This window comes from Notechis scutatus, chromosome 3 (assembly GCF_049901735.1).
Source record: "Notechis scutatus isolate UNSWTSFEM ecotype Mainland chromosome 3, rNotScu1.2, whole genome shotgun sequence".
NCBI classification, from domain to species: domain Eukaryota; kingdom Metazoa; phylum Chordata; class Lepidosauria; order Squamata; family Elapidae; genus Notechis; species Notechis scutatus.
In genome coordinates, this window is record NC_142011.1 from 175379494 (window position 1) to 175390206 (window position 10713).

The 10713-nt window shown below is 30.7% G+C and overlaps 1 protein-coding gene across 24 annotated transcripts in view; it reads right to left on the reverse strand.

Annotated features, from left to right (window-relative positions):
• The window catches only part of EYA1 (EYA transcriptional coactivator and phosphatase 1), a 93477-nt gene that overhangs the window by 82348 nt on the left and 416 nt on the right, over positions 1-10713 (reverse strand). For 12 of the 24 annotated variants that reach the window (XM_087961852.1, XM_087961860.1, XM_087961845.1 and 9 more), the window contains exons 2-4: positions 5865-5914; positions 4282-4409; positions 2987-3049 (exon numbers count right to left, since the gene is read on the reverse strand). In XM_087961852.1, the coding sequence (XP_087817978.1) occupies positions 2987-3049; positions 4282-4405 (187 nt within the window). In that variant the 5' untranslated portion in view covers positions 4406-4409; positions 5865-5914. Of the gene's footprint in view, positions 1-2986; positions 3050-4281; positions 4410-5864; positions 5915-6023; positions 6147-10075; positions 10410-10713 lie in introns of those variants that run through there. The other 12 variants (XM_026691752.2, XM_087961858.1, XM_087961856.1 and 9 more) reach the window with 4 other exon arrangements.

Below are 10713 nucleotides of genomic sequence, written 5' to 3' on the forward strand. Positions count from 1 at the left end.
GAGTACAAATATAATAAAGTAGATAGACTTTTATTTATCCATTATATTATCAAGGTGATTTAATTATGGATATGAATAGCATGACAAAATATGTAATTGCAATTTTAATTTCAGCAGATGGTTCTGCACTGGACAATCAGAAACAAGATAATAAATACATCCATATTTAGAAAAAATAACTTCAAATATCTACATTCATCAATAAAACAAATACCAATACTCCCATTTCTAAAATATGCAACAAAATACAGCTTCATGTACCTTTAGTCAGGAATTCAAGATGCATTTCTTACTTATAATAAAACTGTTTACCCAGGTTCAAAGTGGACCACAGTAGCTTAAAGTTAACATACACCGTAAATAATTATTGCTAATGTTTAATAGCAGAATACTTTGTAAATAATTATTGCTAATGTTTAATACCAGAATACTTTGGTTTTCAGTGTAAGGATGAAAAATGCAAAAAATACTAACAGCAATAACTGCAATACATTCTTTGCTCCTCTTCCAATTGCATTATAGGCCTTCTAGGCAAGTCTCACTTTGCAATGTTTTAGAAAATAAACTGAACTGGTGTTTCACCTGTAGAAACTGCCCATATGGTCTTTATAACTTTATCCAATAAGCTTAAACCAGCATGTTATTGTTCTAAAACTGCTACTTTTTTCCACTAGCATATTTCTTACCAAAAGACTGTTTTTGCGATAATGAATTTAACCATTCATTATCTCTTTCCTACACACACACAAAAAAAATCACCTATGCATACACATTACATATTTTTGGACTGATGTCCAAAATCACCTAGTTGTTTCCAATAATTTGACCTAAAGCAAAATCCCTCTTCTGAAATTGTCTCCTCTGTAAAACAGCACTTGTTGCTGAAAATAATCCATAAAGCTAGACTTTTAGGGTACTGTATTTGCCCTGTAAAAGATATCTACTTCCAATGTTAGATTGTGTGTGGTATTTCTAAGAATGATGCTACGTAAGCAGGTGCACAATAAAAAGAATAATACCAATGCTATGGTGCAATTGCAACATTTAAAGTATATGAAATCATCATTTTTGTTACAGTAATCCAAAATCAGTGTCTAATGTCAACTAGTTAACCATTTTAAATCTTTACTATGACCAAGTTTGCCTTTGAAGAAAATTGATATACTCTAGAGAGGATAAAAGAAATGTTTAGTGTGTTTCTCCTTCCATAACAGTGGAAGTGGAGTCTGCTGTGATCCTCAAATGGTTTTACATTATAAATTCAGACTCAAAATGCAGGTGCATAATTCCCACTGTACTTAGGTTAACCTGCCAGTCATCTCTCTCATACTAACTTCTACACTGAAACTCCAACTATTTAAATAGTTAAAGTTTTCTATACCAATCATGGGTTCATACTATATATAGAAAATTACAATTGAATAATTTTTTTCTCGTGAGGAATCTAAGTATCTCTACCAACTCCAATTAAGCGTTAGTTTTCTATAATACATTTTAACCTGGAAAAATATATGAGAAGGGAAAATATAGAAGTAATAAACCAAAGTTATAAATCTTTTCTTGCTTATATAAGTTCAAGGAGCGTAGATCTGATGTACAATAAATTCTCAGTGATTAAAGTATGAATGAGTTTCAATTACTTCAAGTTAAAACTTACAAATACATAAATGTCTCAAACATAAGTTATACCGAAGCAATTTATGTCAAGTCCTATCAATGTGGTCTTGACTTCCTTCTGAATAAACATATTTATGAACAGGCTAAGAAAATGTTCTCTGCATGCTGCCATGTGACATTCAGATATTATGATTTACTCTAAACTCCTATGCACAAGTGAGTCTGATTGAGTCCTGTGAGTTTATTCCCAGGGCAGTACACACTAATATTGTAGCTTCAGTTTCCTAAGAATGTTATAGGAATAAATTGGACTATAACACAGTATTTTTTTTTCTTCCACCTAACCCACAATACCTTGATATAAAAAGGATAATACAGAATAATATCTTTCAGTACATTTGAAAGGAATGAAAGAATACAGGTTTGAAATAGAGTAGTTTCATATTCCTCTGTTAAATCACTTAAAACACTTTAGATTGTATAAAATCCAAACATATTCAACAGCAGTATAACTTTGGTCTGAGATCAGTTTTACAACATGCAAAAAAATACCTATAGAAACTCAAATTTCTTTCTTCCATATACTCTAACATTGCATTTCTATTAAGACATTACACAAATTATTTACTCATCATTAACTAGCAATGACCTGATTATTCAATCATTCTTCTTATTTTACCTATAGCAAGAACGCAAACATTTTAGCTAACTCCTGAAAGCTAAGTATGGTTGGACCAAACTAGTACTTGGATGACCACCAAGAACTCACAAGGCTATAGGCAGAGAATTGGAAGAAATATCATGGAAGAAAGGAATGGAAAACCATTTGAATATTGTGTGGATAAGAAAAATTAGAGAGATATAGTCATCAAGAGTTGATTTTTTTTGTCAACTCTGTATTGTTTTCATATAAACTAAATAGGTTTATCCCTAACCTCTTATACTATAAATTCACATGAAGCAAATAAGAACAAAATATGGATTGCGTTTCCACAAATGCTTTGTTCAAATCCAACATTATTATTTAAAAATGAATATTATCTGTCTGTCTTAAAAAGCTGAGTGTCTTCCAAATCATCATTAAAATAGGAAAAGGAAAGGAAACTCCTCTAAACAAATATCAAATTAATTTTAAGGAGATAAAGCAACTCTCACTGTATGCCACTGTATGTTTTTCTATATTAGGCACACATGAAAATCCTGTAGCAATCAATAGAGCTTACTTCAACTACCTGTACATCCTACTGTGAATTAATTACCTTTCAATAAAGTTAACTAACATCACTAACAAACAATAGTCAGCATCTTACAACTTTGCAAATCTTAAAATGCATGCTAGCAATTTTGCATTCATCTTAGCTACACAAACCTGCAGTGGTCTGTGTATTAACATTTAACAACCAGTCTGCAGTGCTGAGCAGAGTCATGTCACCTAAAGGAAAATTGCAAAGAAAATAAAATGCTAGTAGTTTTTCCATATATGGCACAGAATCACATGTATGTAATATCCATCAAAAAAGTTTTATTCCTTTTAAATTGATAACGCATTAGTTCTGTTCCTTCTCTCAATTACTTGGAATTGTTGCATTAAAATAATTTTAACTTAACATCCTGATAGGTTTGTTTAGAAAGAAGAATAATCCTTGTAGGCTTCATTAATTAAAGTTGTTAACTCCAGAATATAATAGTTATCATCATACTTATACTCATCATATATATATACTATGCCAAATTGAAAGATTTTTTAAAGTAGCAGTCTGTCTCATTTAGATGTCCTTCTATGTATCTCCAAGTCATTTTTAATTAAATCTGAGAGTAAAGATGGTTGCGAGAAGGGGGATGACAATGATCAGTGGATGGTATCTCTCTCTTAAAGGAATGCAGTATACTATGTACAAGTTTTTATTTTAATATACTAAACTTTCTTATAAAAAAGTTAAATTTGCCTATTACCTTTTTTGAAATATTTCAAAGGAAATTGTTAAGTTGTTCTACACAACATATTGTATGTGTAGTTTTCCTAAAATATTGCTGTGCTAATATCCTCATTCAATGCATATTGGAACGCTATCTCCTATAGTACCATGTTCTTATGCATTTTAACATATTAAACTGCAATTTTGCACATTTTCATACTATTTTTTTTTCATTTATATTAAATATTTCTTTTAGTGGCAAATTAACCATGTAAATGAACATGCAAGATAAAACAAATCCTGAAACATTACTGATAGCAAGCTTCAAAACATCTATAAATAAACTACTAATATAATTTGTCACTAGCACCACCTTATATTCATTAAAAACATATACAGTAGCAGAATTTATCTAGTTAACATTCTTGCATATCTACTAAAGAAGTCTGGTTTCCAAGATGCTAAACCTGAAAGTCATAATAGTAACTTTCAGATGCCAAAACAAAGCTGCTGCTTAAAATCAGCAAATAAATAAACACCTAGATGAAAAGGTTAGTCATCCCTAGCCTTTATGTAGAGAACTGGAGAAACATTCCAGCATTATGTTCTCCACTTTCATTCAGATAGTAAAGCCCAAATGTAAATGTAAAAATGGCAAGGCCTCATACAAAATTTCATACTGTTTGTAAATTATATAATGATGTTTCTATATATGTATCATAGGCAACATACACAATCAGGAACTAACCTTCTGTGCCATTGGGTGTCATGGAATTATTATTTAGGTGAGAATTATCAAGTTGTGGACCATTAGGAGACTCACTGCCAGCACTCAGACGGCTATGTGGGGTGGCTAAATCCTGCATTTCCATAGACCTAAGGAAAGAAAGAAATTTAACTATAGAAAAACAATTCAAGACTTTTCACATGTTATGTCTACAATTAATTTTTCTACCTCAAACACATAATCATTTCTGTAAGTACAAATCTACATATATTTATAGCTTTGGAAAGTCTGTAAGAAATAAAATCCAATGGATCTTATTCCTAGGTAAGGAGTTTTGCACCTTTCCATACACAAAGCATTAATGTCTAATGAGAATCTTAACATAGCAAAAACAAGTTACTTCTTATAATATACCCATGTATTATAATGTATAAATTTTGATGTCAGAGGCAATAATAGCACATTAAAAAGTGAGTACCCAAAGTAACACTGCTTGCTTGCATATAATTGACCACCCAATTACAATTTCATGGGCCTCCAAACCAAAGAAAACACTTTAAGCAATAGTTGAACCTACCTACAGACTACTGACAAGGAATGAGATATTCCTGATGTATGTGTTTACTCTAGCAAACTACTTAATTGTTCCTCTGTTTCTATTGAAACAAATGCAGCATTACATTATTATTATGTCTGTTCTCATGTTTGCTTTGTGGATTACATAAAGTGTGCCCCCTGAAAAAGGATAAGACCAATGCCCAATGAATGGTTCTAGCATTAATATACTTAGCACTTTGCGGTACTTGAACTGTCACTTAAATAAAATAAAAACTGAGCTAAGTACAAAATTGCCAATATTTTCTCCTTTAACTATGCTTTAGTAAAATACTAACATTCTTAAATATACCACTTTTTATAATACATTTCCAATTGTGCTTTGTATAATATATATAAGTTAGGCAATAGTCAAAACACACATTCTGAAATAAAAATAGTTTTTGAATAAAGAAATAGTGCTAGAATACTTTATTCATATTTATGATATGAAAATATCATTGCTATCAATTCTAGATTTTCCAAAATGCTAATAAACTTACTAGTTTGGATTTTCAAATTTGCTCGGAGGATTTTTTTTTTTGTAAAATACTATCTGAAATTATACTAATAGGTAAACAAAGTTCAATAATGCAACTGAACTGAATCTTTCCAGACTTACTTCATATTCTGTCAAATCCATGCAAAGAAGCATATTTTTCAAAATTCATTATTATGTATTTAGTTTTCAACAACTGCTTTCTTGTAATAAATTCTTTTGACAATGGTTCTGTTTATCGAACTTATATTTAAAATGCACTAGTTTTCCAACTTATGTACAAGATTCTGTATCACTGATTAAAAAAATCCAACCAACTGAATATTTTTTAAATTCAGAAAAGTATTTTTAATCATCATTTTAGAATATTTAAAGAGTGAAAATATTTCTCCAGTTTAAAATTAAGAAACAAATCTCATTTGTATATTTGCCACTTGAAGTAAACAAACAAAACTTCAGTCTAAGCTTTTCTTTCCATAGAAAAGCGACTTTCTAAAAATTTTAACCTTACCTGGGAAAGGATGAAGCAGCAACATCTGAACTGACTTGGGATTTTTACACCTGCAAACCAGGGACACAAACAGAAATCTATGTTATCCTATGTTCATGTCAGGTCTTAACCTAACAAAACAAAGAAATTTTCCTGGAGATCGTAATGCTGTTTTTTAACCTAAAGAGGAGGGGGACAGTACTTCGGTGAAAGACATATTGTGTTTAAATTGAAGCTTCAACTGTTGTTTCCTCCAGCAGGTCTATCCCCCTCCTGCCCATGTCATGGGGAAGGCAGCCAAATGACGGGATAGTGATTCATCACTTGTCTATGACAGCTGCACACTGCATTACCCCTCCCCCAATCAACATGTAAAGCTGTCTTCCTAAAGTAGTTTAGGAAGAAGTGCCTAGGTAAGGAAGCTATTAACCAGAGCAAGCAATTTTAAGGAAAGACGCTCTAACACTCCAACACCCTCTAAAGATCTATCAGCCAGCTTTTATTATCACTAACTGAAATATATCTCCCTCCCACTCTTTAACTCTTTACAGTCTTTTATGCCTAGCAAATTACTTTTTATCTTTTCACCCAATTTATGTTTTAAAGTTCAGACTTCAGATCATTTTAAAAGATTTCAAGTCAGTGCTAAGCGTGTAAAATACAGCTATGTTATACTTTTATAACTCATCTGTGAAGTTTCTTCATGTCTAACTGGGCCAGAAATTCTTTAGCCTTCGATCTGCGCACTCCTCCACTAATCTAAATTAAGCTAAAAATAACCATACATACCTCAGAAAAAATGAACTTTATGCAGTCTTTTAAAATATGAATCGCACATACAAAAATGGTTTGCTAAATAAGCTACTATATGTTCTCAATGAATATTATCCTTCAAGACAATTAACTTTTCTTTTAAAAAAATCAAAATATTTTTGGATTTATATAATGTAGATTAGCTTTTAAATTTCAAAATAACTTGTAAATAAACTGTATTTAAGAACAGGCTTGACAGAAAATTGTTTCTAAAGAGCAGGTGATATATCTCAGGTAAAGATCCGCTGCTTGCTTGAAAGTACAAACAAAACTTCTCCAGCTATGGCATGTATATCTTAAAAAATCTGAATTCAGAATTCCACGCAACCTGAACTGACATTTCCTAGATGATCACAGAACAAAGACAAGAGAGATGAAGCATTTTAAGTGCCATAAAAGTCATCTAAGCAAATCTCACTTATGTGTTTGTAGTTTTTGTTATTTTTAATCTTAGACAGAATTACTACTTTAGAAAGCACACACCACTCCTATAAGCAGCCAGACAACATATAATGTTACACATAAGGGCAAAAAGAATGCTGTAACAGAGATAGAACAACTACAATATTTTCCTTGTGCTGTTTTAAAATGCCGCATAAGAGACCATAAAAAGCTAATTCAAATATCAAGTGTATGTTTGCAACAACTAAACCATATTCTTTCAAGATTTTTAAAAAAGATGTAAGTGTTAAATGAGAACGTTTTACTCTAATACTCAAAACTGCGCCTTTAGGATATGTTCTCTCACACTTCTTGAATATACTTTGAATAAATTATAGATGGGAAAGTAGCATGCTTAAAACTATCTGTTAAGAATACAGTTATTTTAGTATTTTAAATTAACTTCTATAATATATATTTATATTTTGTATTATATTTAATATATATGTGCTAATCATGTACAATATTACAATGTGTCTTTTGTACGCTAGATTACATATGATACCATGTATAATACAAATATTTGCATATCTTTTAATATTATAGAAACTGAGAGTTCATTTGTAAGATCTTCATTTTCGTGTCATACTTCAGTTGCAATCCTTTGCCTATTAAGGATTATTTAAGTCACGTGTTATTCATTATACTATTTAAAAATAATTCTTTAATCAAAATAACTTTAAAACTACTAATCTCCTATTAGATTGGTCAATGAATCCACATAGTATATAGGAAAAATAAATCTACTCTCAAGAATGCAAAGGCAAGCAACAATTAGACACAGATGTTGGTGACATTAGTTATAATTTACAAAATACTATACTTCATATGTTTTTGGAGGACTATGAGGGATGCAAAATTACACTGTAGGGAGTGATTGCAGTATGATGACCAATTTATAGAGAATAACACATGGATGGATGATACTTATTAGTATTTCAATTAATATACATCTACTGTAGCTTAAAATCTTACTAAGGAAGTGTAAGCTGTTCAAAATAATAGTTTTACTACTCAAATCATCCCATAAAGCAGATGTTTGCAGCAATAATTAGAATCAACTGAAGAATTGATGCACTAAAAATGGAAGATAGGATTATTGCAATATGCAAAAATCAAGTTGTGTAATCAGACCAATAAGTTTTGAAAAAAAGGCAAAATCTGGAACTTCTTTGCCATATAAGTAATCATTACATGATCATGATTCAAGAACTGAATATAAATTAATAAATTGCAAATCTGATTTTTAATTCTTCCTAAAAACATGATGTAATTTTAAACTTCATTTAGTAAAATTACAATGACAATTAGGATGGTAATAGAGTCATGCAGCTCTGTAAAGTTTACTTGTGAACAGGCCTGCATAAAAGTGCACTGCCAAATATCTTCACAAATAATACCAAATTGTGACCACCTTATAAAATCTTTTCAGTTGGTCTTTTTTTTCTAATTAACTTCATAATTCTTTACAGATGTAGGTTTTGTTGATATTCAATTTGTCTCTCTCATTTTGTTAAACCTCACATAGTACTCTAACAATCCAATGAATAGCCACATTAAATCTGTTAATACCATGCTCTTCAACCCCAGAAATTATTTCCAGAAGGCAAACTTGCTTTAAGAGTTCATCAAACAGAACTTAAGGTACACATTTTATCACATTTTCCCTACCACAGAGCTCAGGATGCAGAAGAAAATTCATGACTTTTGCACTGTTTATTATACTTTGGTAAATTACAAATCAAAAGCATCTGACAGAAAATCATGTATGAAGCCAGAAACTTAATAATGTTCCGTGAAAAGTAAACTGTAAATGGGAAGGGTTTCTAAATCTCAGCAGCACAGAGCAAGTAAAGTGAAGGTACTTGTCTAAATGATTGGTTTTCCAGACTTTTTAAAAATTGCTAGAAGCAATTTATAAAAAGGAATTTATAATTTAAAACATTTCTTCTAACCAAAAGGTATTTTTTTAAAAAATACTGTAAAGCTCATATTTGAATTAATAAATTATATTCAGCCAGGTATAATCTAAATCCCCAGAGTTCTTTTAGTTACTTTTTTCAAATATTGCCCTTTTAAATAAATAAAAAAAAGGTTGACTTACAGGAGTCACAAATGTTGCCGGTTTCAAACATGGAGTTACTTAAAAATTACTTTAGAATGCATGTATCAAAAGTGCATGAATCATTAAAATTGATTTTTAACTAGTATTGGATCTTCACCCAACAGATATTGGCATTTCTAATGAAATATATTGACATATGACTCAAACATAAAACTGAAGACTAGGTTTCTGAAATAGATATAGAAGTCAAAATAAAATATGTTGATTTGTACAGAATGAATCTATCTTTTGATAAATATATATACAATCTCTGCTCTTGAATCAGGGATCTTTTTTACTTCAATGAATAATCCCAAAAACATCAAAAACAAGCCATTCTTCCATTTTTTTCTCTGCCATTTGGAATCATGCACTTCCCTGCTGTATTTATGAAAAATGAAACAATGGCTTGTTTTATAAATCTGTTACTGTGCAGGATTCAGCTTCCAAAAGTATAAGAAAGGTCATTTAAAGGGAGTACTATAACCCAAACAGTATCAAGATTTGAATAATACATATTTTGTTTTGAACAAATATTGTGACATGGATTAACATAAACTATAATCCTTTCAGAAAAATAGGAAAAAATGAGCAATATTAAGATGAATAGTATAGGGTGTGCTTTAAAGAAAAATGTAAATAGAAATAAAACATTATAATTTCTAGAATGCTATTCTTAAAATTTGTCAGTTTTTCTTTTGCAGAAAAATATATTTAGCTGGTTTAAATATTATTCAAACTCTGAATTCATATTTTATCATTTTCCTTGTAAAGTGCACTTACATTGTTACCTGAGGCTAATTTAACATGATTATGGTTTGGGTGTTTTAAACATCTGGTAGCATTTATAAAATAGGTCAAAAATGAAACTTACATTTTTTATGAATGATGAAATTCAGAAGCTTCATATAAATACAGTGGTATATTAATGCTAGTTAATTGTAAGCATTTAGTTTCCAGAAATACCAAAGGTTTTACGTTATAATTATGTCAGGTAGCTTGATAAAGTCATCCTTTAATGCTCAGCAATTTCTCCAGGATTTCCTCCTTCAGAATAAGCTGTCAAAATTTCTGCCACACATCCTTCCTCCAAATTTATTTTCTTTCCTTCTGAATTGTCTTTCACCAATTCAAGGATCTTTTTAAAAAATCACTCATCACTGGGTTATTTATTTTCAGTGACCCGCAACACTTGAGAAAACTAAACAGTCATATCAAGCAAATTTAACAAAATAAATACTTTAGAAGCACAGAACATCTGACTTGAACGACGTCTACATAAAGAGGAAGTTCAGCCAAATTTTACTGCAAAAATTTTTGTGACGTATATTAGGTATTAACAGGAATGGGGAGGGGGGGAGAAACGTGCATATGATCCCATGGTGGTGGATCACTTAGTTGCTTGGAAAACTTGTTTTTGCCACATAGGGCATTTTTGCGGATGACTCCCTTATAAAGCTTCAGTCGGGCCAAAAATTGTGTGTGTGTTTGGGGGCTTCTCTCACCGTTTTA